Source organism: Salmo salar, chromosome ssa01 (assembly GCF_905237065.1).
Source record: "Salmo salar chromosome ssa01, Ssal_v3.1, whole genome shotgun sequence".
NCBI classification, from domain to species: Eukaryota; Metazoa; Chordata; class Actinopteri; order Salmoniformes; family Salmonidae; genus Salmo; species Salmo salar.
The window spans coordinates 87850191-87877981 of NC_059442.1; the positions used below are offsets into that span (position 1 = coordinate 87850191).

The window sequence follows — 27791 nt, forward strand, 5'->3', positions numbered from 1 at the left end:
TCCAACATTTTAACTTTTATTGTATTAGCATCCTTTGAATTCAACAAAACTTAAAATTAATTCATCTCCCAGACATTCAATAACCGCAAACCAATCATTCTCAATAGTTTTTATTCACATTTTCCATGAGGTTCCACTTCCAAGTGCTTCTCTGCAACTCGAAACAGGCCTTATCCGCCCTGACTGTCTAGTTTTCAACTGTATCAAATATAAAATGAAAGTGTGAAAGTAAAATGTGGTAAAACTTTGGGTTAACAGTTTCAAGGATTTGCACAAAAAACCTCAGGTCAAAACAGTTGTTTTAAATGATTGCGATCACTTCAACATCAATTCACTCCTGTATTGTAATAACCCTCAGCAAACTCCTGCTTTTAGTTCCCTCACAACAGTAGTTTAAAGTGTTTAACGTGCCTGTAGCTATATAGGTTGATCCAGCTATTGATTGATCGCTGTGAAACACAAGCTGTTAAATAACCTTCAACACGATGTGGTGTTGTCCTGCTCTGTATGGCCTTTATCAGTGACAGAGCGTGGAGTGAATATCAAACCAAAGTTATCATTCCTCCCTTCTCCCTGAATGAAAGTCAAGAAAAGAGGAACAAGAATAGAAAAAACTCAACTCAAACTAGCAATGTGCTACCCTAGTTTTAAGGCCTTAAACTGAATGGTAAAAGGACTCAAATGTGTTTATTTTTTCCCCCCCAAAGGCCACCGTCAGGATAAAACTATAGGACTGAACTCTTTAGACGAACACTACCCTCAGTCTGGTAAAATAAATGTAATTCAAAAACCTAAATAAAGCGTCAGTTTATGAATTCAAAATATAGTCTAGTTCTCAATGGCATAGTACAGTGTTCCCTAATCCATTCTTTGAGTACCTCCAGGACTGCACATTTGTGCTCAGCCCTTAACCAGCCCACCCACATTAGTTGAATCAAGTTTACCTGTTCTGGGCGAGAGCACAATGAGCTGTTCTTGGGGTACTAAAGTACAGATTGGGAAATAATAGCATAGTAAATCTATTTTTTCAGTATTGTCTCACTTGAATACACAGACATCTGTGCTCCAGCTCCAGCCCTTGTGAATATGGAAGGTCTCCTGTCCACCAGGCCGCCTCCATTTGGACCATGCTCAAGTGACTTATTCAGCAACAATAACAACAAGCATTATGTTCTGACAGGAGCAGATGATGGACGTCTCAGTCCTCCAATCCCGGTCCTGAGAGCTGGGGGCAGGAGGGCTGCGATTGGTTCTTGTGTCCGACTGCCCTGCCTCCCCGTACAGAGCCCTCCCACTAGGCTCTGGGGGAGTGGGTTTGGTTGGGTGATGGTGGCCACAGGGGCGTGTCCTCAATGATGTCAGGACTGTAGGGTACCCTTGAGGTACCACATCCCTCCTAAGCTCACACAGCACTCCTAATAAGACAGGACCAAACAGACAGGTTAACATTACCACATCTGATTCTTCAGACAGTTCTAAATTGTGTTCCTACAGCCCACTCAGCTACTCAATGCCAGCTCTAGAGCAGATTCCAGAACCCGTTCTGAAGATGGTTCCAGAACCTATTCTAAAGTTGGTTAACAGACCATTCTAAAGCCAGTTCTAGATACTGTTCAGCAGTCTGTTCTACACTTTGTTCTGAGGCCTGTCGTACCTTGAGCAGGCGGTCCATGTCGGCCTTGGTAGTCTGGTCTCCCAGCTCCTGCGTCAGCCTGGTCTGGATCACGTTCCTCCTTACCCGGTAGTTCTTCATGAAGATCTCATACAGGACCTGACGGTGCTGGGGGGGATAACGCAACAATATGAAGATCTTTTAAAATGTAGAGGCAGAAAAACGAAAAGGGAGCTCAAATACATCCACATTTCTGAAACTAAGTAAGGGAAGGCATACAGTGTCTTGCAAACGTATTCATCCCCTTGGCGTTTTTCCAATTTTTTATTTTTAAAAAGAGTAAAAAAATAATAAAATGCCTAGTTAAATAAAGGTAAGTCAGTTAAGAACAAATTCTTATTTACAATGATGGCCTACCCCGGCCAAACCCGGACGACGCTAGGCCAATTGCGCGCCACCCTATGGGACTCCCAATCATGGCCGGATGTGATACAGCCTGGATTCGAACCAGGTACTGCAGTGACGCCTCTTGCACTGAGATGCAGTGTCTTGCGCCACTCGGGAGCCCATTTTGTTGCATTACAACCTGTAATTTAAATTGATTTTTATTCTCGATTTCACGTAACGGACATGTCCAAATTGGTGTGCAATCTAAGTGTCACATGATCTCTAAATATACACACACCTGTTCTGAAAGGCCCCAGAGTCTGCAACACAACTAAGCAAGCGACACCATGAAGACCAAGGAGCTCTCCAAACAGGTCAGGGACAAAGTTGTAGAGAAGTACAGATCAGGGTTGGGTTATAAAAAAATATCAGAAACTTTTAAACATCCCACGGAGCACCGTTAAATCCATTATTAAAAAATGGAAAGAATATGGCACCACAACACACCTGCCAAGAGAGGGCCGCCCAACAAAACTCACAGACCAGGCAAGGAAGGCATTAATCAGAGGCAACAAAGAGACAAAAGATATTGTCTAATACGTAGGTGACGGATCCAATGTCTCATTATGTTTATTTTAATAATTTTTATTATGACTTATTTATTGGTATTTTTGTATATATAATTTTTTAAATGCTCGTCTGTTACTGTCACTTTTACATATTGTTGTCTAATATCTTTTCATTTTTGATTTGAATGTTCTTAATTGGAAAATGCAAAATAAAACAAAAAAATAAAAAAAGACCAAAGACAACCCTGAAGGAGCTGCAAAGCTCCAAAGCGGAGATTGGAGTATCTGTCCATAGAACCACTAAGCCGTACACTCCACAGAGCTGGGTTTCACGGAAGAGTGGCCAGAAAAAAGCCATTGCTTAACCTGTTGGTGCTAGGGGGCAGTATTTGCACGGCCGGATAAAAAAACGTACCGATTTAAACTGGTTACTACTCCTGCCTAGAAACTAGAATATGCATATAATTATTAGCTTTGGATAGAAAACACTCCAAAGTTTCTAAAACTGTTTGAATGGTGTCTGTGAGTATAACAGAACTCATATGGCAGGCCAAAACCTGAGAAGATTCCATACAGGAAGTGCCCTGTCTGACAATGTGTTATCCTTCTGTTGCATTTCTATCGAAAATACAGCATCTCTGCTGTAACATGACATTTAAGGCTCCCATTGGCTCTCAGAAGGCGCCAGAAAGTGGAATGACGTGTCTCCTGTCTCTGGGCGAAGAACAGCAGGAGATTTTGTGAGTGGTCAGGCTGGGAACAGTGACACTGGAGATGCACGTTCATGAGAATTCTCAATTTTTTTCTTTCAGCCTTTGAATGAATACAACGTCGCCTGGTTGGAATATTATCGCTATTTTACGAGAAAAATAGCATAAACATTGATTTTAAACAGCGTTTGACATGCTTCGAAGTACAGTAATGGAATATTTTGAAATTTTTTGTCACAAAATGCGCTCGCGTGTCACCCTTCAGATAGTGACTTGAACGCACAAACAAAACAGAGCTATTTGGATATAACTATGGATTATTTGGAACCAAAACAACATTTGTTGTTTAAGTAGAAGTCCTGGGAGTGCATTCTGACAAAGAACAGCAAAGGTAATCCAATTTTTCTTATAGTAAATCCGAGTTTGGTGAGGGCCAAACTTGGTGGGTGTCAAATTAGCTAGCCATGATGGCCGGGCTATGTAGTCAGAATATTGCAGAATGTGCTTTCGCTGAAAAGCTATTTTAAAATCTGACACCGCGATTGCATAAAGGAGTTCTGTATCTATAATTCTTAAAATAATTATGTATTTTGTGAACGTTAATCATGAGTAATTTAGTAAATTCACCGGAAGTTTGCGGTGGGTATGCTAGTTCTGAACATCACATGCTAATGTAAAAAGCTGGGTTTTGATATAAATATGAACTTGATTGAACAAAACATGCATGTATTGTATAACATAATGTCCTAGGAGTGTCATCTGATGAAGATTAAAGGTTAGTGCTGCATTTAGCTGTGGTTTTGTTTTTTGTGACATTATATGCTTGCTTTGAAAATGGCTGTGTGATTATTTTTGGCAGGGTACTCTCCTGACAATCTAATGTTTTGCTTTCGCTGTAAAGCCTTTTTGAAATCGGACAATGTGGTTAGATTAACGAGAGTCTTGTCTTTAAAATGGTGTAAAATAGTCATATGTTTGAGAAATTGAAGTTATAGCATTTTTGAGGTATTTGTATTTCGCGCCACGCGATTCCACTGGCTGTTGACTAGGGTGGGACGCTTGCAGTTAAAGAAAAAAATAAGTAAACACGTTTGGTGTTCGCCAAAAGACATGTGGGAGACTCCCCAAACATATGGAAGAAGGTACTCTGGTCAGAATAGACTACAATTGAGCTTTTTGGCCATCAAGGAAAATGCTGTCTGGCGCAAACCCAACACCTCTCGTCACCCAGAGATCACCATCCCCACAGTGAAGCATGGTGGTGGCAGCATCATGCTGTGGGGCTGTTTTTCCATCAGCAGGGACTGGGAAACTGGTCAGAACTGAATGATGGATGGGGTTAAATACAGGGAAATTCTTGAAGGAAACCTGTTTCAGTCTTCCAGAGATTTGAGACTAGGACAGAGGTTCACCTTCCAGCAGGACAATGACCCTAAGCATACTGCAAAAGCAACACTTGAGTGGTTTAAGGGGAAACATTTAAATGTCTTGGAATGGCCTAGTAAAAGCCCAGACCTCAATCCAGCTGAGAATCTGTGGTATGCCTTAAAGATTGCTGTACACAAGCGGAACCAATCCAACTTGAAGGAGCTGGAGCAGTTTTGCCTTGAAGAATGGGCAAAAATCCCAGTGACTAGATGTGCCAAGCTTATAGAGACATACAGCTATAATTGCTGCAAAAGGTGGCTCTACAAAGTATTGATTTTGGAGGGGGTGAATAGTTATGCGAACAAGTTCAGTTTGTCTTATTTCTTGTTTGTTTCAGAATAAAAAAATATTTTGCATCTTCAAAGTGGTAGGCATGTTGTGTAAATCAAATGATACAAACCCCCCACCCCCCAAATACAATTTTATTCCAGGTTGTAAGGCAACAAAATAGGAAAAATGCCAAGGGGGTGAATATTTTTGCAAGCCACTGTACAGGCCCAGACATGCAGACTTGTTGTGATCAGAGTATTTCTGCATGATTTCAAAACACAGGTTACATACACACTCCAAGTGATCCAGTGGGTGCAGTGGGCATGTGGAATGATGAGTGAAAAGGAAAACAAAATTATTACAGACTTGACTAGAAGAAGAACCCTGACCCCAGGTGTTGTTACCTTGTCGAAGGTCTCTCCTGTCTCCCACGCAACAAACACCTTCTGCTCATCCGCAGCTGCCGTGCTCTGGGCTGGAAACTACAGGGAAAAAGAGAGACCAAACCGATGAAATGACATGAAGAGAAAGACAACTGATGAAACTGCAGGAGAGGGGACAGGAGTGAAACTACTGCAGTGACCCAGAGTCTTATAGTACTGGGCTTTACATACACAGGATACCTTATATTACAAGAAACTACACTTTGGATTAAGTTATTCCCAATCTCAACAAAACAAAACAGGCGTGCTGTGATAAGAAGATGACTAAGTCACTCTTGATAAGAGCATCTGCTAAATGACCAACATGTAAATGTAACGGGATCTCTAATCCATCCCAAGACCATTAAGTAAATCCCTGATTCAACCCTCTCCACTCCCAGAAAGCATTAACCTCTGCTGGGATAGGATAAAGTTGCCCCTCGAAGCTGATCCAAAGTCAGTTTTGCGTTCATCTGACTATTGTTTAGTCAGTATTTGGGGAGTGGGATCTGATCCTAGATGTGTGTGTACAGGCAAATTCTACACAGGGCTTAATGGTTAACTCCTCCAGGAACGGTAATAGGCTTTGTGCTCACAGCCAATAATAGAAGCTATTTAACAGTGGACAGTTTCCTCCGTCCAACCCCTCCTCATACCTCCCTACCTCATTCCTCCTTCCAGGATCTAAATCCTACAACATCCCGAGGAGCGCAAGGTGGGATAAGAACCTAAGCCAGGTTAAAAAGGGGATTTGATACTCAGAGGGAGGAGACTAGCTCCTTATCCACACAATAGGTAGCAGTGTCTCAGACCTGAATACAATAGGTAGCAGTGTCTCAGACCTGAATACAATAGGTAGCAGTGTCTCAGACCTGAATACAATAGGTAGCAGTGTCTCAGACCTGAATACAATAGGTAGCAGTGTCTCAGACCTGAATACAATAGGTAGCAGTGTCTCAGACCTGAATACAATAGGTAGCAGTGTCTCAGACCTGAATACAATAGGTAGCAGTGTCTCAGACCTGAATACAATAGGTAGCAGTGTCTCAGACCTGAATACAATAGGTAGCAGTGTCTCAGACCTGAATACAATAGGTAGCAGTGTCTCAGACCTGAATACAATAGGTAGCAGTGTCTCAGACCTGAATACAATAGGTAGCAGTGTCTCAGACCTGAATACAATAGGTAGCAGTGTCATGGGTATTAATGCTAACAATGTTCATTCAACTACTTCTCTGATGCGTACTATGGCATTAAGACAACCATGAGAGCAACGTTTAAAAGAGCCACACCTCATAGGAAAATGTAGGCTTCACCTAAGGTACAGTGCAGGCTGGTGGGGTGTAATAGAATTGAACAGTTAGATTCTACAATCACACAGCCATCAGGCTCTATTCAGAGAGCTGAACCTGAGAAGGCCAATCCTCCATCGCCTCACTGCTCTCACTCTACTTCCTACTTCCTACCCTCAAGAGTAAAGCCGGTGTGCTGCTACAGGGACAGATCACACAAAAAAAACACCGTTAGTTTGTTGTTCTGTTTAGGAAAGGTGATAGCATCCCTCCTGAGTCAAGCAAGAGACCATCATTGCAGTGGAGAAGAGAACCCGGGCAGGCTGAATTTAATCTGGCCGGGAGCCAAAAGCTGATCTCTTTAGTCCAAGGAGAGGATCTTTATCTGTGGATATCCAGACTTACTCACCGGGTGGAAGAATGGGCCGGTCTTTAACTGAAATTCTCCAGTACCACAGGGGGTTGTCTGTTTTCCAGGGGAACTGACCCCAACCCCCTATCCCCATCTCATGCCAGTTTCAAAACCCAAAACCCAAGGGTGGCCCTGGTGGGACGGTAGTCATGCAGCAGGGATAGGGTCTAATACTCACAGGCACCAGTATCTGTTTGCATTGGCTCATCAGTATAGTATCCTGTAGCAGGCGGTCTGAGATAGAGTGGAACAGGCTGTGTCCGGGAGGCAGGGAGGCCAGGTGGAGGTTGAACAGCCTCTTGACTTCGCTCAGCGTCAGCACGTGCTGCTTCTTGAACGTGTTCCACACAAAGTCCCTCAGCTCAGGGGACGGTGAGGGAGTGGGGGTCCCGCCGTGCCCGTTATGAGGGTTCGAGGCGGGGCAGGTAGCGGAGGATGAGGGGTAACCGTTAACCAAACCATTAGGGTGCACGGATGAGCACGAGTCCATGGGTTCATCTTCACTGACGGGTTCTTCTTTGACCCGAACCCCAGTTTCGCCACTCGCCCCGGCTCCACCCTGTCGACGAGCACTCAGGTCCTTCTCTAGAGAGGGCTGGTTATGCCGTGCACGTTCATGGGCAGCCTTCAGCCGCTGCTCGCCACTCACGTGCACAGTTTCTGTAACGGACAGAGAAACAGTTTTCAGCTAGAGACAATTATAAAACACATTATGCCAGAAAGACGCTGCTACAAGCACACAAACCTGTTTCTAGGTCCTTTTTGGATACCAGGTCATCCTTAGAGAAGTTGAAGACCTTCTCCAATCTGCAAAAAAACAAAACATGAAAAAAATAAAATCAACCGTCTCTGTCCTTGTTACCTTACCAAGGCAAACAGTGAGTGATAATGTGTGTGTGTTTGCGTATGTCATGTCTTACTTGCTCTGTATCCCCATCCACAGCATGTGCTGCCGCTGGGCCACGTCAGGGTGCTTCTTGATGAAGGCACCGTCGCTTAGCAACAGGAACTCCCAGCCACGGTTGATACGAGGCACCGCCATATGTTCCAGGAAGTCCTTCACGTCCTCCGGGGGGAGCTGGAAATAACAGGGAGGACAAATAGTTAGCAACACCCTCTGGAGCAGAGGAGGCTGGTGGGAGGAGCTATAGGAGGACAGTCTCATTGTAATGGTGGAGTGGAATAAATGGAACAAAGCCAAACATGTGGTTTCCATGTGTTTGATACCGTTCCATAATTCCATTCCAGCCATTACAATGAGCCCATCCCCTATAGCTCCTCCCACCAGCTTCAACTGCTCTGGAGAAACTTATTGGGGGGGGGGGGCAGACTTTTAGTAACACCCTCTGGAGGTAACTTATTGGGGGGGGACAGACGTTTAGTAACACCCTCTGGAGGTAACTTATTGGGGGGGGACAGACGTTTAGTAACACCCTCTGGAGGTAACTTATTGGGGGGGACAGACGTTTAGTAACACCCTCTGGAGGTAACTTATTGAGGGGGGGACAGACGTTTAGTAACACCCTCTGGAGGTAACTTATTGAGGGGGGGACAGACGTTTAGTAACACCCTCTGGAGGTAACTTATTGAGGGGGGGACAGACGTTTAGTAACACCCTCTGGAGGTAACTTATTGGGGGGGACAGACGTTTGGTAACACCCTCTGGAGGTAACTTATTGAGGGGGGGGACGGGGACGTTTAGTAACACCCTCTGGAGGTAACTTATTGGGGGGGGGGGACGTTTAGTAACACCCTCTGGAGGTAACTTATTGAGGGGGGGACAGACGTTTAGTAACACCCTCTGGAGGTAACTTATTGAGGGGGGGACAGACGTTTAGTAACACCCTCTGGAGGTAACTTATTGAGGGGGGGACAGACATTTAAGTAACACCCTCTGGTGGTAACTGTTAGTGAGGGGAGGAACAAACTTAAACTTGAGTGGGTTGAGTCCCTGACGTGATCTTCCTGTCCGGGTTGGCAACTCCCCTTGGGTTGTGCCGTGGCGGAGATCTTTGTGGGCTATACTCGGCCTTGTCTCAGGATGGTAAGTTGGTGGTTGAAGATATCCCTCTAGTGGTGTGGGGGCTGTGCTTTGGCAAAGTGGGTGGGGTTATATCCTGCCTGTTTGGCCCTGTCCGGGGGTTTCGTCAGACGGGGCCACAGTGTCTCCCGACCCCTCCTGTCTCAGCCTCCAGTATTTATGCTGCAGTAGTTTATGTCTCGGGGGGCTAGGGTCAGTCTGTTATATCTGGAGTATTTCTCCTGTCTTATCCGGTTTCCTGTGTGAATTTAAGTATGCTCTCTCTAATTCTTTCTTTCTCTCTCTCGGAGGACCTGTGCACTAGGACCATGCCTCAGGACTACCTGGCCTGATGACTCCTTGCTGTCCCCAGTCCACCTGGCCGTGCTGCTGCTCCAGTTTCAACTGTTCTACCTGTGGCTATGGAACCCTGACCTGTTCACCGGACGTGCTACCTGTCCCAGACTTACTGTTTTCAACTCTCTAGAGACAGCAGGAGCGGTAGAGATACTCTGAATGATCGGCTATGAAAAGCCAACTAACATTTACTCCTGAGGTGCTGACCTGTTGCACCCTTGACAACCACTGTGATTATTATTATTTGACCCTGCTGGTCATCTATGAACATTTGAACATCTTGGCCATGTTCTGTTATAATCTCCACCCGGCACAGCCAAAAGAGGACTGGCCACCCCTCATAGCCTGGTTCCTCTCTAGGTTTCTTCCTAGGTTTTGGCCTTTCTAGGGAGTTTTTCCTAGCCACCATGCTTCTTCACCTGCATTGCTTGCTGTTTGAGGTTTTAGGCTGGGTTTCTGAACAGCACTTTGTGACATAAGCTGATGTAAGAAGGGCTTTATAAATACATTTGATTGATTGACTTAGAGGAACACTTGTGAAGTGTGTTACACCATATAGTTTAAATAAAGTGGTATTTGAATAGGGCATCTTTGGCCAGGTGTGAGACACTACAGGTGGCTTCAGTAGCACTTCCTGGTGCAGTGAACTGTTTAAACAGTTGATGTTGATGATTACCTTGATGATGGCTGCAATCTCCTTCCTCATCACCGAGCGATCCTGAGTGAATCTCCACATCTGAGAAGAGAAACAAGAACATAAAACACACATATATATACAAAACATGTTTTTATTCCTGTTTAAATTTCACCATGAAGTCTTGAAATTTGGAACCTCTTGTCAATGAACATGCACAATTGTACTGTGGACCTGTGCAGGAAGATCTCCTCGGAGATATGGTAGGGGTATAAAAAGTGTGACTCACCACAAAGTCTCTTCCTCGACACAGCACCTCAGCAGGCACACCACTGTGGGGACTACAGCTGTTCTTAGGATACAGTACGTCACTGAGGGAACAAAAGAGTGTTCAACTGCTTTCAGGGACATGACCTGAAATATTTCATTTTTTTTAAGTATCCAAGCATAATCTTTGTTCATGAAATCACACATTTAGATCTTGAATAATTAAACCAGAAGTAAGAAGACTTTTTTGGATCTATTTCATCTGGATCTGTGAACCTGGTCTGCCACAATACTACTCCGCTTGTCTCACCTTTTGACCACCCAGTTGCCCTGCACCAGTAGCGCCACCTGCTGGATGCAGCGCAGCACTGCAGTGGAGTCTGTCCCAGGGGTCAGCAAACCCATCAGGTTGGCAAACGGCATCACCTTAACTAGAGGGGAAGAGAGAAATGATGGAAAGAATAATATGTAGTACATGGGCTCGTAAGCAACAATTTCACAGTTATGTCTACACCAGTTGTATTCGGCACATGTGACAAATAAATTTGATTTGAAAACATTTCCCTTGGGAAAAATGAAGATTTATTGGAGCAAAAGTAAAAAGGTTAGTGTACCGTTCTTCATCAGGGTCTTGATCTGGTCACCGAGCGGCAGCGTCCGGAGCTGAGCCATGGACAGCATGTTACTGGGACCTACGGGCCTCACACTGATACACACACAAAGGACTCATCAGTTTCATACCTGAAATGTTACAACATGGCTTAATACATTACACACCATGCAGGTTTGACTTACATCTTCTCCTCTGCGACAGGAGGCATGAGCATTGCCAGGTACTCCCTGGGGGGAGAAAAGAGGGAGAGGGATGAATAAAGGGAGCAGGAGAAAAGAGAGGGATGAATAAAGGGAGCAGGAGAAAAGAGAGGGATGAATAAAGGGAGCAGGAGAAAAGAGAGGGATGAATAAAGGGAGCAGGAGAAAAGAGAGGGATGAATAAAGGGAGGGAGAAGGAAGAGACAGAAGGAATGACACAAAAGCAACCCGACAATCCAAAAAAACAAAACAGAAATCGGCACAAAAATGAAACAGAAGAAGCCACTTTCAAATAGGGACACTACCTGTTAGTACTCACTTTCAAATAGGGACACTACCTGTTAGTACTCACTTTCAAATAGGGACACTACCTGTTAGTACTCACTTTCAAATAGGGACACTACCTGTTAGTACTCACTTTCAAATAGGGACACTACCTGTTAGTACTCACTTTCAAATAGGGACACTACCTGTTAGTACTCACTTTCAAATAGGGACACTACCTGTTAGTACTCACTTTCAAATAGGGACACTACCTGTTAGTACTCACTTTCAAATAGGGACACTACCTGTTAGTGCTCAATTTCAAATAGGGACACTACCTGTTAGTGCTCACTTTCAAATAGGGACACTACCTGTTAGTGCTCACTTTCAAATAGGGACACTACCTGTTAGTGCTCACTTTCAAATAGGGACACTACCTGTTAGTGCTCACTTTCAAAAAGGGACACTACCTGTTAGTACTCACTTTCAAATAGGGACACTACCTGTTAGTACTCACTTTCAAATAGGGACACTACGTGTTAGTACTCACTTTCAAATAGGGACACTACGTGTTAGTACTCACTTTCAAATAGGGACACTACCTGTTAGTACTCACTTTCAAATAGGGACACTACGTGTTAGTGCTCACTTTCAAATAGGGACACTACGTGTTAGTGCTCACTTTCAAATAGGGACACTACCTGTTAGTGCTCACTTTCAAATAGGGACACTACGTGTTAGTACTCACTTTCAAATAGGGACACTACCTGTTAGTACTCACTTTCAAATAGGGACACTACCTGTTAGTACTCACTTTCAAATAGGGACACTACCTGTTAGTACTCACTTTCAAATAGGGACACTACGTGTTAGTACTCACTTTCAAATAGGGACACTACGTGTTAGTACTCACTTTCAAATAGGGACACTACCTGTTAGTACTCACTTTCAAATAGGGACACTACGTGTTAGTACTCACTTTCAAATAGGGACACTACCTGTTAGTACTCACTTTCAAATAGGGACACTACCTGTTAGTACTCACTTTCAAATAGGGACACTACGTGTTAGTACTCACTTTCAAATAGGGACACTACCTGTTAGTACTCACTTTCAAATAGGGACACTACCTGTTAGTACTCACTTTCAAATAGGGACACTACGTGTTAGTACTCACTTTCAAATAGGGACACTACGTGTTAGTACTCACTTTGGAGTTTTCACCAGTTCTGTGTTCTCGGAACCTCCCATAGCCTGGCAGTACAGGTATTGCCTCTCGTGGTCCGAACGCCCATCCTAAACACACACACAAAGTAGGTGTTGAGTTGAGATTGGCTGTGACTTGGATGAACAGAGGTCACATAAAACAGTGTGTGAGAGCGCCCCCTTACATTGAGGCCGTGGTAGTGCAGGTAGACCCAGGATTCCTCTGCCTGTTTCTTCTGAAGGAAGTCATACGACTGGATACGCCTCTGACGAGCCTGCTCCGACTCAGGACGGGAAAACCTCACCTAGAGGAAAGAGACAGGTTTAATTCGACCATCCCAATACTGACAAAGAAAACAGAGCTCAACAATTGATTTACGACGGCCATTTTGTGTGAACTGTGATTTGTGTGTGTGTGTGTGTGTGTGTGTGTGTGTGTGTTTCCTTACAGTGACGGCCTTGACATCTTCCTCTGCCTCATCCTGAGAGGAGTCTCCCCCCTCGTTAGCGGCCTCCCGCTCTCTGTGTTTGCAGTCAGCCTTGTCCAGATAGGAGAAGCTGGGTCGCATCTGGAGGATGCCCTGCAGCGGCGTGATATGGAGCTCACCTGATGACATCATCAACACCCGTCAGTGACATCACACCGAGTCAGAGACAAACATTTAAATATCAAGACTAACATGAACACAAGCAGGAGAGCAATGACAGTGCTGATGGATATGAATGTACAGAAACACAGCTACCTTTCCTGAAGATGGCAGCAGCGTATCTGGAGGTGTTGGTCGTGGACTGGATGGATGTGAACGTCTGCTTGTCCATCATCTTCCTGCAAGGAGATTGATCAATGACCAGCGTGTCACAGACACAGCATATGACAGATGACATACACAAATGAGACTAACACAGAGTACTGAGAAGTGGACCAACACAAAGTGTACAAAGTCGCCTTCCCTGTGGCTCAGTTGGTAGCGCATGGTGTTTGCAACGCCAGCATGGTGTGTGCAACGCCAGGGTTGTGGGTTCGATACCCACGGGGGGCCAGTACAAAACATTTTTTTTTAAATGCATGAAATGAAAATGAAATGTATGTATTCACTACTGTAAAGTCGCTCTGGATAAGAGCGTCTGCTAAATGACTAAAATGTAAATCTAAATCATGGGTGGGCAGCATATGAGCCAATTCAATCTGGCCCGCGGGAGATTTACATTTATATACATAGTATATGGGACTGATAAGAAATTTTGCTTAATTCATTTGATTAATATTATGTTGTTTCTACTCCAAGAAAAACGAAAAACCCTCTGGGTTTCCGTTAGGATGGAACATAAAATATGGTGCTGTACAACGTGATGGTCGGGAGTAGGCTACAGTGCTGGGCTATTGAGCTAAATGATCCCTGTGTCATGCGGGAGACCGGGGTTCTATTCCCTGGCAGTGAGGAAGGGCTAGGCTGTCCTTCTAAATAAGAATTTGTTCTTAACTGACTTGCCTAGTTAAATAAAGGTTACACTAAGAGCATAACATTTATACACCATCATTTTAGTCTAACCAACACCCAAACGGAGATTCAGACAAAATAAAAATCTAATTGATTTATCAAGACCCGTCCCCATGCTCGTCTCAGAGCAGCGCGAAACGGTGATAAAACAGTTGTAGGCTATTGCTTCTAACTTCAATATACTCGTTAAATAAATACGACCGACACCACTTTTAACAGCACATTACTCAACACTAGCGAGACTCATGTCACCTACAGTAGGCCTACAGTAGGCCTACAGTATATTGAAAAATATGACGTGACTCTCCGCCAATAATTACATATAGAGGATTGGAGGATTCTAAATTAAAACGAAAAGCCGCCTCATGGGTCTCCCAGTGGCGGCCGGCACGGGTATCTGTAGCAGTAGAGGCCCCATCCACAAAGTATCAAAATACAGAGAGGTGTTGGTAAAGGTACATTGTCCTTCTAATAGCCCATAACGGGCTATTATAATACTGTACATGGTGTCCAGGTCAGGATAACCATAACATGCATTTATTAAAGACTATCAGAAAGAATGTCGGGACTTATTCTCAGAAGCCATGACCAATATATATTGTCCTGCTAATACCAGAGTTAATAATGTATCTGTGAGAATATCCAACAGGCTTTTAGATAATTCTAAATGAATAATGAATCGCTTTGTTTAAAAAACGTATATTTTGGAGATGATTTTATTTTCAAATAACGTAAAATGAGCGAGAAAAATGCCATTCTTGAACATAACAGTTTGTTATTTAGAATGATTCATTTCTGTTTTTAGAGGGAGAGAAACCAAAAACCTACAGTCATCTCATGGGTCTCCCAGTCGAGGCCGGCACAGGTATTGAACCAGCATCTGTAGCAACACAGCTTGCACTGCTATGTTGTGTCTTAGACCGTTGCACCACTCAGGTGCTGTATAACGTGACCGGTCGGGAGTGGTCTACAGTACTACAGTAAGAACAAAATAATAATAAAAAACCTTATTATTTGTATTACCTTGTTACCTTAGTGTAACAACAGTTTTTAGTAAGTAATACTGAAGTTGTGCACAATTATCAGTTTCTATTTAGGTTTATATCGCCCATTCATTGTCAGTTAGAGACACAGTAGGACCCAAAAGCATATTCAGTGCTCCAACTCCCCCTTGTGCTGGTCTGGAGCAATGAAGTGGTGACGCAGGGTACCGTACTAAACCACAAATTACCTCTTAAGTACCACAGCATAATTGCAAAACTTTCAGTGGAGCAACCACTGTATGTAGTGCACTCACACAGAGTAGGTGTTGGAGTCCTCTGAGGTGGTTCCGTCCACATTGAGGGCGATCTGCTCGCCTTTACTTCGACAGTAGTTAGGACTCAGAGTGTTGATGGCTATCTCCAACTCCACCTACACAAAGACACAAATGATAAACTGAGAATATTGTTTAATAATAGGACAGGCTAGGGAAGATGGATAATATGGTTTGTCCTTTATACAGTACCAATCAAAAGTTTGAACACCTACTAATTCAAGGGTTTTTCTTTATTTTTACTATTTTCTACAGTGTACAATAATAGTGAAGACATCAAAAACTATGAAACAACACATGGAATTATGTAGTAACCAAAAAAGTGTTAAACAAATCAAAATATATTTTTGATTTTAGATTCTTCAAAGTAGCCACCATTTGCCTTGATGACAGATTTGCACTCTCTTGGCATTCTGTCAACCAGCTTCACCTGGAATGCTTTTCCAACAGCCTTGAAGGAGTTCCCACATATGCTGAGCACTTGTTGGCTGCTTTTCCTTCACTCTGCAGTCCAACACATCCCAAACCATTTCAATTGGGTTGAGGCCAGATCATCTGATGCAGCACTCCATCACTCTTGGTCAAATAGCCCTTACACAGTCTGGAGGTGTTGGGTCATTGTCCTGTTGAAAAACAAATTATAATTCCACTAAGCGGAAACCAGATGAGATGGCGTATCGCTGAAAAATGCTGTGGTCACCATGCTGGTTATGTGTGCCTTGAATTCTAAATAAATCACTGACAGTGTCATCAGCAAAGCACCACCACACCTCCTCCTCCATGCTTCACAGTGGGAACCACACATGCAGCGATCATCCGTTCACCTACTCTGCGTCTCACAAAGACACGGTGGTTGGAACCAAAAATCTCACATTTGAACTCATCAGACTAAACCCCCCTTGGGTTGTGCCGTGGCGGAGATCTTTGTGGGCTATACTCGGCCTTGTCTTAGGACAGTAAGTTGGTGGTTGGAGACATCCCTCTAGTGGTGTGGGGGCTGTGCTTTGGCAAAGTGGGTGGGGTTATATCCTGCCTGTTTGGCCCTGTCCGGGGGTATCATCGGATGGGGCCACAGTGTCTTCTGATCCCTCCTGTCTCAGCCTCCAGTATTTATGCTGCAGTAGTTTATGTGTCGGGGGGCTAGGGTCAGTCTGTTACATCTGGAGTATTTCTCTTGTCTTATCCGGTGTCCTGTGTGAATTTAAATATGCTCTCTCTAATTCTCTCTTTCTCTCTCTCGGAGGACCTGAGCCCTAGGACCATGCCTCAGGACTACCTGGCATGATGACTCCTTGCTGTTCCCAGTCCACCTGGCCGTGCTGCTGCTCCAGTTTCAACTGTTCTGCCTGCGGCTATGGAACCCTGACCTGTTCACCGGACATGCTTGTTGCACCCTCGACAACTGCTATGATTATTATTATTTGACCATGCTGGTCATTTATGAACATTTTAACATCTTGACCATGTTCTGTTATAATATCCACCCGGCACAGCCAGAAGAGGACTGGCCACCCCTCATAGCCTGGTTCCTCTCTAGGTTTCTTCCTAGGGAGTTTTTCCTAGGGAGTTTTTCCTAGCCACCGTGCTTCTTTCACATGCATTGCTTGCTGTTTGGGGTTTTAGGCTGGGTTTCTGTACAGCACTTTGAGATATCAGCTGATGTACGAAGGGCTATATAAATAAATTTGATTTCACTAAAGGACAGATTTCCACCGGTCTAATGCCCATTGCTCATGTTTCATGGCCCAAGCAAATCTTCTTATCGGTGTCCTTTAGTCATGGTTTCTTTGCAGCAATTCGACCATGAAGGCCTGGTTCCCGCAGTCTCCTCTGAACAATTAATGTTGAGATGTGTCTGTTACTTGAACTCTGAAGCATTTATTTGGGCTGCAATTTCTGAGGCTGGTAACTCTAATGAACTTATCCTCTGCAGCAGAGGTAACTCTGGGTCTTCCTTTCCTGTGGCGGTCCTCATGAGATCCAGTTTCATCATAGCGCTTGATGGTTTTTGCTACTGAACTTCAAGAAACTTTCAAAGTTCTTACATTTTCCTCATTGACTGACCTTCATGTCATAAAGTAATGATGGACTGTCGTTTCTCTTTGCTTATTTGGGGCAGCAGGTAGCCTATTGGTTAGAGTGTTGGGAGTAACCGAAAGGTTGCTGGATTGAATCACCGAGCTGACAAGGTAAAAATCTGTCGTTCTGGCCCTGAACAAGGCCCACTGTTCCCCGGTAGGCTGTCATTGTAAATAAGAATTTGTTCTTAACTGACTAGCCTAGTTAAATAAAAGGTTAAATAAAAAAAGAAGAAATTATAATCATTTGAGACGTTCTTGCCATAAAATGGACTTGGTCTTTTACCAACAACTGATTGGCTCAAACGCATTGAAAATGTACTTTTAACAAGGCACACCTGTTAATTGAAATGTCTACCTCATGAAGCTGGTTGACAAAGCGGTCATCAAGGGGGGCTACTTTGAAGAATCTCAAATAGAAAATACATTTAGATTTGTTTAACACTTTTTTGGTAACTACATGACTCCATGTGTTATTTCATAATGTTGATGTCTTCACTATTATTCTACAATGTAGAAAATAGTAAAAATGAAGAAAAACAACTGGAATGAGTAGGTGTGTCCAAATGAGATGGATATCCATATGAGATGGAAATCTCTTAAACAAGGGATCCCCGTCACACCTTCTGCTGCTTGGGCTTGATCTTGGCAGACAGATGAGTGATATCATCATAGGTCATAGAGGAAGGGCGTACTGGATACTATGAAGGAGAGAAAAAACAAGAGAAATGAAGATTAGATAACTGTACAAAATCTTAACCAGGAACATATCAAATCCATACAGCTTGTTGCAGAGTAGATGCAGAACTTACCTGGAACAGATAGAGCTTGTCCGCAAGGCTTTTGGCCAGGTATACATCAATCTAAAAGACACAGAAAGAGAGAGGAATCTTGGGTTCATATTCTTTCCATCACTCATCTCTTTCTCGCAAAGACGATAAAACCTAGGTTTGGGAAGAAACACACCGGTAAACAAGAGTGCTGGAGAAACTGGTCACTCACCTCTTGTATGATGGGGTCATCGTCCTCCCCACTGGCCATGGTGAGGGGGCTGGGGGAGATGTCACAGAAGAGCAGCAGGAGACCTCCGGAGAGCTAACCTAGGATAACAGTGATGCTGAGTGACCGACAAACTAACAGGGGTAGAAAATTAACAACGTAATACAGTGTCACTACCCATTACTATGGCTGTGTTGAGCCAGGTTGCCCAATTCTGAGCAATTATTCACTACTTGGTCTTTTGACCAATCACATCAGCCTACGTACCTCACACACAGCTCGTTTTTATAACTCTGCTTGTGACTATTGTCTGATGTGAGTGTGTGACCGAGTGATGCTGCCAAAATATGGTGACCTAATAGGACAGTAAGTAAATCTAACGTTAAAGGAATGGATAATAGCTAACGTTACATGAGCCAGAAACAGTGACACTGGGTATCGAGCTAGCAGTCAATACATCATTCAAAACTCCGACATTCCAGTACCATCGAGCTCGTTAGACAGACACATCACATCAGAAACATGGCTATTTTAGCCATCTAGCTTGCTAGCTAAAACTTGTGCAATGATGTAACGTGTATAAGTGGTGGGCCGAAGCTGAAAAACGTATAGTTGATCGAACCCCGTCAAGGGAGGAGCACATTTTGTTGGTATATGACAGTAAAACATTCTTATGATGACTATACAATTTGTTGGCACCTTAAATTCTTGCACATAAAGTATATTTCAACACTGTCTGCTCAGGCAAATTTGCCTAACAGCTAAACTTGGAACCAATCATAAATCCTGTACATACACCCCGGGATGAAGGCAGCCAATAGCCTGCTTCAATCTAAAACGTAAACAGCTTCTTCTGAAAACGCAAGCTGCTGTCTGATGAAGAGGAAGCTCCCAGACTGAAATAAGATAAATATCTGTTTGAGTGCACTTGAAATATGCAGCATGCAATACAAATTGTCTTGACCACTTAGCCAATTTATTGAAAGCTAGCAAAAAGTCAGTTTGACTAGCCTAGCCAGCTATGGTAAATGTCAATGTGTTTCATTAGCCATCTCTGTCAGTAAATTACATTTTTGAATCATGGTTCTGTTGAGGCAAAGATCTGGGGAAGGGTACCAAACAAATGTCTGCAGCATTGAAGGCCCAGAAGAACACAGTGGCCTCCATCATTCTTATATGGAAGACGTCTGGAACCACCAAGACTCCTAGAGCAATCGGGGGAGAAGGGTCTTGGTCAGGCTGGTGACCAAGAACCCGAAGGTCACTGACAGAGCTCCTGAGGACCTCTGTGGACATTCGAGAACCTTGTAGAAACCTCAGCAGCACTCAACCAATCAGGCCTTTGAATACTTATGTAAAAAACATTTTTTTTGCTTTGTCATTATAGGGCATTGTGTTTAGTTTGACGAAGAAAAAAAACCATTTAATCCATTTAGAACAGAATTTGGAAAAAGGGGTCTGAAAATTTTCCGAATGAACTGTACCAGCAGGCTTAAAGAAACATTCAATCATATACAGTGCCTTCAGAAAGTATTCAGACCCGTTGACTTCTTCCACATTTTGTTACGTTACAGCCTCAATCTAAAATGTATTCAATTGTTTTCCCCCCATCAATCCACACACACTACCCCGTAATGACAAAGCAAAAACAGGTTTTTAGAAATTCTTCCAAATTTATTTAAAATAAAAAACTGAAATATCACATTTACATAAGAATTCAGAGCCTTTACTCAGTACTTTGTTGAAGCACCTTTGGCAGTGATTACAGCATCAGAGTCCTCTTGGGTATTGCGCTACAAGCTTGGCACACCTGTATTTGGGGAGTTTCTCCCATTCTTCTCTGGAGATCCTATCAAACTCTGTCAGGTTGGATGGGGAGCGTCTACGCACAGCCATTTTCAGGTCTCTCCAGAGATGTTCAATCAGGTTTAAGTCCAGGCTCTGGCTGGGCCACTCAAGGACATGCATGGACTTGTCCTGAAGCCACTCCTGCATTGTCTTGGCTGTTTGCTTAGGGTTGTTGTCCTGTTGGAAGGTGAACCTTCACCCCAGTCTGAGGTCCTGAGCGCTCTGGGGCAGGTTTTCATAAAGGATCTCTCTGTACTTTGCTCGGTTCTTCTTTGCCTCAATCCTGACATGTCTTCCAGTTCATGCAGATGAAAAACATCCCCACAGCATGATACTGCCACCAACATGCTTCACAGTAGGGATGGTGCCAGGTTTCCTCCAGACATGACGCTTGGCATTCAGGCCAAAGAGTTCAATCTTGGTTCCATCAGACCAGAGAATCTTGTTTCTCATGGTCTGAGAGTCCTTTAGGTGCCTTTTGGCAAACTCCAAGCTGCTGTCATGTGTCTTTTACTGAGGAGTGGCTTCTGTCTGGCCACTTTACCATAAAGGCCTGATTGGTGGAGTGCTGCAGAGATGGTTGTCCTCCTAGAAGGTTCTCCCATCTCCAGAGGAACTCTGGAGCTCTGTCAGAGTGACCATCAGGTTCTTGGTCACCTCCCTGACTAAGGCCCTTCTCCCCTGATTGCTCAGTTTGGCCTGACAGCCAGCTCTAGGAAGAGTCTAGGTGGTTCCAATCTTCTTCCATTTAAGGATGATGGAGGCCAATGTGTTCTTGGGGACCTTAAATGCTGCAAAAATGTTTTGCTACCCTTCCCCAGATCTGTGCCTCGACACAATCATGTCTCGCTGCTCTACGGACAAATCATTCGACCTCATGACTTGGTTTTTGCTCTGACAACTGTGAGACCTTATATAGACAGGTGTGTTCCTTTCCAAATCATGTCCAATCAATTGAATTTACCACACATGAACTCCAATCAAGTTATAGAAACATCAAGGATGATCAATGGAAACAGGATCCACCTGAGCTCAATTATCATAGCAAAGGATCTGAATACTTATGTAAATAAGGTATGTTAATTTTTATTACATTTGCGAAAATTAAATAAACTTTTGGCTTTGTGATTATGGGGTATTGTGTGGAGATTGCTGAGGATTTGTATTTATTTAATCCATTTTAGAATAAGGCTGTCAACGTAACAACATGTGGAAAAAGGTCAAGGGGCCTGATTACTTTCCGAAGACACTGTACTTTTCATAGAAACCCAAATAAATGCATGTAGATAGAAAGGGGGGGGTGTCATGTGCATATTAGCCAATACAGATGGCATAGCCTACACATATAGCATACCTTGCAATATAAACTTCTCTAAAAACAGTTGTACAAAGTGCTCTGTAATAAGATAATGAGTGTTCTAAACCAGATGAGTGGCATGCATAATGTTGGATGCACTGGAATATAAGGTATGGGGAATAATAAAGAGCCTGTAGGATTATAGAAAAAGCAGTTGGGAAAGGAATGTGAAATACTAAATGCTAAATGTGAGTATATTTAAGTGTTTAAATTATTAACTTTCCTACTAACCTAAAAGTTGTCAGTGCCAAAGTCTTGCCAATCCATTCATTATTCTACTAATCATGACAGTGTGAGACAGGTTTTCCATCATGTACGTTTCATGCATATGAATTCAAACAAATAACACCACCATCACCATCAGAAAGACAAATAGCAAAGGTGTCTCAGGCAGTATTTTAAATATCGAAATATAGTGAACCTAATATTAAGTTGCACCCCTTTTGCCCTCAGAACAGCCTCAATTTGTCGGGGCATGGACTCTTCAAGGTGACAAAAGTTGGCCCATGTTGACTCCAACGCTTCCCAGTTTTGTCAAGTTGGATGGATGTCCTTTAGGTGGTGGAACATTCTTGATACACACAGGAAACGGTTGAGCATGACAACCCAGCAGTGTTGCAGTTCTTGACAAACAAACCGGTGCGCTTGTCACCTACTACAATATCCCATTCAATGGCACTTAAATCTGTTGTTTTGCCCATTTACCCTCTGAATGGCACACATACACAAGCCATGTCTCAATTGTCTCAAGGCTTTAAAATCCTTCTTTAAACTGTCTCCTCCCCTACATCTACACTGATTGAAGTGGATTTAACAAGTGGCATCAATAATCAACTGGATTCACCTGGTCAGTCTGTCATGGAGAGAGCAGGTGTTCATGTTTGTACACTCAGTGTATATCAAGTGCCATGGGAGGCACAATCTTACAATACTGCAGTCCATAAATGAGCGCTTTACAATCTACGCCAAAAGCCTGGACTTCTGATGGAGACCATCAAACTGTCATCAACTCATGCAACCCTTTCTCTCCAGGAGCATGTTGTGTGCCCAGGCCCCAAAGGCGTATCGGAAGGATCCCCCCTGGTCACTAATGTAACTGACCGATGTAGAGAGCGACAAGTGCCCTAGCAGAATGCAATCTAAGCCGTGTGTGGTCCAGAGACGAGAACTCTCATCTATGGCCCATGTCAAACTCATTCCATGGAGGGCTGAGTGTCTGTGGGTTTTCGCTCCTCCCTTGATGAATTAAGGTCACTAATTAATAAAGAACTCCCCTCGCCTGGTTGTCTAGGTCTTAATTGAAAACAAAAACACACAGATACTAGGCCCTCTGTGGAATGAGTTTTACACTCCTGATCTATTTCAAAAGCCTGGGCTCCTGACAGGAACAATAGAATTCTCTCCACTGCATGTTACAATAGTAAAATAATCTGTCACCTGCTAAACTGATTCAATAATGAATTTAGTCTTTGAGATGCTCAAACAAGCACGTATATTTGTAGTTGGAGTTATTCAACTCTAAAATGCATTAGACTGTCTAAAACTAAACGCACAAACAAAAGACAACAGGCAAATGCATATATGGTCTCAATGTCTAATGATGGAAAGCCTAGTTCAAAATGCAGTAGGATGGTTCTCACATGCGAGTGAACCAGCCCAAGCTTGGTGAACAGCACTTGGTTGATCTCTGGGAGCAGGACACATGGAAGCTGAATAGATCATGTGAGACAAAAGTGCAAGACAAGAATGAATAAAAGAAATCACAGAAAAGGAATGTAAATTGTGAGCTAGAAATTGAACCTCCTGACAGTCTGAGGCAGGGTGCTCCGCAATCATCCTACTCCAACTATTGACAGGGATAATGTGTCATTTCTTATTTGTCAGTCTGAATTAAATGAGTGGGTCCTGCCTTGATGACTATGAGATTTACACTACTTGTCCATTAGATTTTTGTAGTCCTAAATTATTACTTGGAATACACTGATAGCTAAAACGCTCCTTGCCCCAGAATGACATTAGCTAGTGATACAGCCATCTGCTCCTGCTTGCAAGCAACTGATATACTTGTTGGAACTAGCTAGTTAAGTAGCAAGCTAGCTAAATAACTACGGTTGCTGTGTTCTAAATTGGGAGTGATTTTATAGCTTGCATTGATGGTATCAATATCATAACCGCCATCGATAAGAGACAATACTGTGCAGCCGTCTTCATCGACCTGGCCAAGGCTTTCGACTCTGTCAATCACTGCATTCTTATCCGCAGACTCAACAGCCTTGGTTTCTCAAATGACTGCCTCGCCTGGTTCACCAACTACTTCTCAGACAGAGTTCAGTGTGTCAAATCGGAGGGCCTGTTGTCCGGACCTCTGGCAGTCTCTATGGGGGTGCCAAAGGGTTCAATTCTCGGGCCAACTCTCTTCTCTGTATACGTCAATGATGTCGCTCTTGCTGCGGGTGATTCGATACACCTCTACGCAGACGACACCATTCTGTATACATCTGGCCCTTCTTTGGACACTGTGTTAACAAACCTCCAGACGAGCTTCAACGCCATACAACACTCCTTCCGTGGCCTCCAACTGCTCTTAAATGCTAGTAAAATGAAATGCATGCTCTTCAACCGATCGCTGCCCGCCCCGCCCGACTAGCATCACTACTCTGGACGGTTCTGACTTAGAATATGTGGACGACTACAAATACCTAGGTGTCTGGCTAGACTGTAAACTCTCCTTCCAGACTCATATTAAGCATCTCCAATCCAAAAATTATATCTAGAATCGGCTTCCTATTTTGCAACAAAGCCTCCTTCACTCACGCCTGCAAACATACCTTCGTAAAACTGAATATCCTACCGATCCTTGACTTTGGCGATGTCATTTACAAAATAACCTCCCAACACACTACTCAGCAAACTGGATGCAGTCTATCACAATGCCATCCGTTTGTCACCAAAGCCCCATATACTACCCACCACTGCGACCTGTATGCTCTCGTTGGCTGGTCCTCGCTACGTATTCGTCGCCAAACCCACTGGCTCCAGGTCATCTATAAGTCTTTGCTAGGTAAAGCTCCACCTTATCTCAGCTCACTGGTCACCATAGCAGCACCCACCCATAGCACGAGCTCCAGCAGGTATATTTCACTGGTTATCCCCAAAGCCAACACCTCCTTTGGCCACCTTTCCTTCCAGTTCTCTGCTGCCAATGACTGGAACGAATTGCAAAATTAAAAAAATAATAATAATTGCTGAAGTTGGAGACATATCTCCCTCTCTAACTTTAAGAATCAGCTATCTGAGCAGCTTACCGATCGCTGCAGCTGTACAGAGCCCATCCAATCAACTACCTACCTACCTCATCCCCATATTTGTTTTTCTGCTCTTTTGCACATCAGTATTTCTACTTGCACATTCTCATCTGCATATCTATCACTCCAGTGTTAATTGCTAAATTGTAATTACTTCACCACTATTGGCCTATTTATTGCCTTACTTCCTTACCTCATTTGCACACACTGTATACAGATTTTTTTAATTGTGTTATTGACTGTACTTTTGTTTATCCCAAGTGTAACTCTGTGTTGTTTTTGTCACACTGCTTTGCTTTATCTTGGCCAGGTCGCAGTTGTAAATGAGAACTTGCTCTCAATTGGCCTACCTGGTTAAATAAAGGTGACATTTAAAAAAAAAAATATAAGTTTCTGTAACTAAATAGTTAGTATTTTTCTTGTTGTAATCTAATTGATAACAGTTTGTCTGACGTAGATCTGTCTACTACCTAAATACGGATAACGTGATTGGCAGATGTGATCAGCAGAACTAATACCAAAGATGTGTCATACTTAAGCCAAGAGACCCCAGCCCGTTGTTCCAAATGGGTCATTTGAGTCATAGTTGGTAGACCAAGCAAGGTGGGCAGAGCCAAGCATGAGCTAGCAAGATCCTATTTGCGCATTCTACAACTATTTGCATATTTATGTTATGGAACGCCTACTCTGAAGTGAGCGTGTGCAATAACTAACTCAATTTGCCTTGGTACTCCTAAACACATTTTTTTAAACTTTGACAAATGGTAAAGTCCATTCTGTTCGTAACATATTATAGTTTTGGGAACAGAAAACTGTAGATCAAATGTTTCATCGGTGAGAAAATGTGCAGAATGTTGGCCAAAATCCATCTCTTCCATCTTCTCCCATATTTGGTAGCGAATGGAAACGCCAAGCGGATGCTTCACAATTATACATCCGGTGAAATCTGTCTCTCTGTTCTATCTGTGATAGTAACGTACCATGAAATTACGAGTTGGTCGGTTTTACAGTTTAGTACTCTGCGGCGTTTGCCTGTCCAACTAGCGAAAATAAAAGTAAGTATTTTGAAAAAATGTAAATATTGACATTGCCAACAAACTGATATGTTTATAAGAAATACATATGCACAAAATGTAAAAAACAACTCCTCTCTCTGATCGATCGTCTTGAAGAAAGCTTACGTTATCATTCATGTAACAGCCCACAACCAAGTAATACATTTTATCATCGTGAGTAGTCATCGCAGTTCATTGTAAGTTTAAGGTCGCTAAATTAACTAGCAACCATACATTAGTTAGCTAATTTACATTGACAACATGACAAGTCATCTGCTTGAGGCTACTAATAGGTAACTACTTAGCATAGCGGCTGTGTTGGTGAGCTACTCATTCGATCAAACCGTTTGAGCCAAACCATCACTAAAAACAAAAATAATCCGTAAAATAATCAGTAACAGGTAAAATATCTATAACGTTAAGTAATTATGGCTAACTAGCTATATCAAGATATGGCTAACCAGCTACATCTTTAGATATGGCTGTTTACTTAAGTACTGGCTAGCAATTTACCCCGGTTGTGTTGGCTAACGTATGCTCGAAACTCTAGCTTGCAAGCTATCAAATATAATTGGAAGTCATTTGCCAGGCCTCGATTTGGTGAGTTTTCCCGTTATTTCAATAAAAGGGCTAGATCTCACCTGCACACTTCACCGTTCCCCTCAGTTTATTTCATTGACGTATGTTAATGGTTTTGCTATGTTGAAATACTTCAGGTGATCGAGCTTTAAAGAAGTGAGTAGCGGTGGCTATCTGAGCGCTGCCATGTCGTTGCTTGGCTCCACAGAGACACGTGGGGAGGAGCTGCTATTTGGATTCCCACAATGCAAAGCGATAAAAGGTTTTCGTTTTAGCCTACAAATGTCGCAAAAGCGTTTAACATGAGATTTTGTTAAAATGTTTCATATAATCCATAAAGATTTATGCCCTTGTCGCGATTTCCAACTCACTGGACTGGATTGCCAAAGTAGATAGCCCGCGATCCGAAAAATGTTCCTGACAGCGGTGGGATTCGAACCCACGCCCCCGAAGAGACTGGAGCCTTAATCCAGCGCCTTAGACCGCTCGGCCACGCTATCATGTACCAGTAATTCTGAATATGACAAGATTCATAAATGTTGTAAAATGACTTCGAGTCAGCAGTTCCAAAGATGTGACATGACACATCGCATCAGTCCGCTAAGTATGGTTATGGTATTTAAGTGATACTGCCGGAAAAGCATGTGTTTGGAGGATGTATTGGCACCGGTCGATGGCCGGGTTGTGCCGAAAAGCTCCCCCTGCAAGAACCCCGCCCCCTTTCGCGTGAACGCGCACGCACTCAAATTTCTGAACACGTTAGCCTGCGTTTCATTTAATTATTTATGTCGGTTTGATCGCGGGGAGGCACCGGTAATGTCTGAGGTTTTCGATTTGGCTATTTGTTTCAAGTGTATTAGTATAAATAAATATCTTTGCTAAAATTCGTCATCTTCCATGTCTTATTCGACTAGAAGTTGTTCTGAAATGTTTATTGCTTGCCTACATTTTACTCCCTCTTCTATGTTTAATATAAAGTTAAACTAGTAATATCATCAACCATGTGTATTTAACTAGTGATTATGTTAAGATTGATTGTTTTTTTATAACATAAGTTTAATACTCGCTAGCAACTTACCATGGCTCCTTGCTG

The 27791-nt window shown here is 43.2% G+C and overlaps 1 protein-coding gene and 1 non-coding gene across 4 annotated transcripts; both read right to left on the bottom strand.

Annotated features, from left to right (window-relative positions):
- Window positions 1-27287, bottom strand: LOC106609017 (RNA polymerase III subunit E). 3 transcript variants are annotated; one of them, XM_014207354.2, is made up of 20 exons: window positions 27070-27287; window positions 18558-18655; window positions 18368-18418; window positions 18179-18256; window positions 15460-15575; window positions 13407-13489; window positions 13113-13270; window positions 12849-12968; window positions 12668-12753; window positions 11176-11220; window positions 10995-11086; window positions 10691-10811; window positions 10403-10484; window positions 10156-10215; window positions 8023-8180; window positions 7848-7909; window positions 7281-7762; window positions 5381-5458; window positions 1655-1780; window positions 1-1415 (listed from the first exon to the last, which is right to left on the bottom strand). In XM_014207354.2, the coding sequence occupies exons 2-20, from the start codon at window positions 18594-18596 to the stop codon at window positions 1359-1361; spliced, it is 2094 nt and encodes a 697-aa protein (XP_014062829.2). In that variant the 5' UTR covers window positions 18597-18655; window positions 27070-27287; the 3' UTR covers window positions 1-1358. The 3 variants fall into 3 exon arrangements, with proteins under 3 accessions (XP_014062829.2, XP_014062821.2, XP_014062836.2); XM_014207346.2 differs by lacking the exon at window positions 27070-27287 and adding an exon at window positions 26761-27043; XM_014207361.2 differs by lacking the exon at window positions 27070-27287 and adding an exon at window positions 26761-26993 and having other exon boundaries at window positions 18558-18650.
- Window positions 27117-27198, bottom strand: trnal-aag (transfer RNA leucine (anticodon AAG)). Its single transcript has one exon. It is a non-coding gene; the product is annotated as a tRNA-Leu (tRNA).
- Window positions 27288-27791: the final 504 nt, after the last annotated feature.

Excerpts from the sequence above, each read along its gene's own strand:
- LOC106609017 (XM_014207354.2), bottom strand. The coding sequence starts at position 18,596 with ATGGCCAGTGGGGAGGACGATGACCCCATCATACAAGAG. Across the intron at positions 18,419-18,557 it reads ATGACCCCATCATACAAGAG|ATTGATGTATACCTGGCCAA; the intron begins GTGAGTGACCAG and ends TGTGTCTTTTAG. Across the intron at positions 7,910-8,022 it reads TGGATGGGGATACAGAGCAA|ATTGGAGAAGGTCTTCAACT; the intron begins GTAAGACATGAC and ends GTTTTTTTGCAG.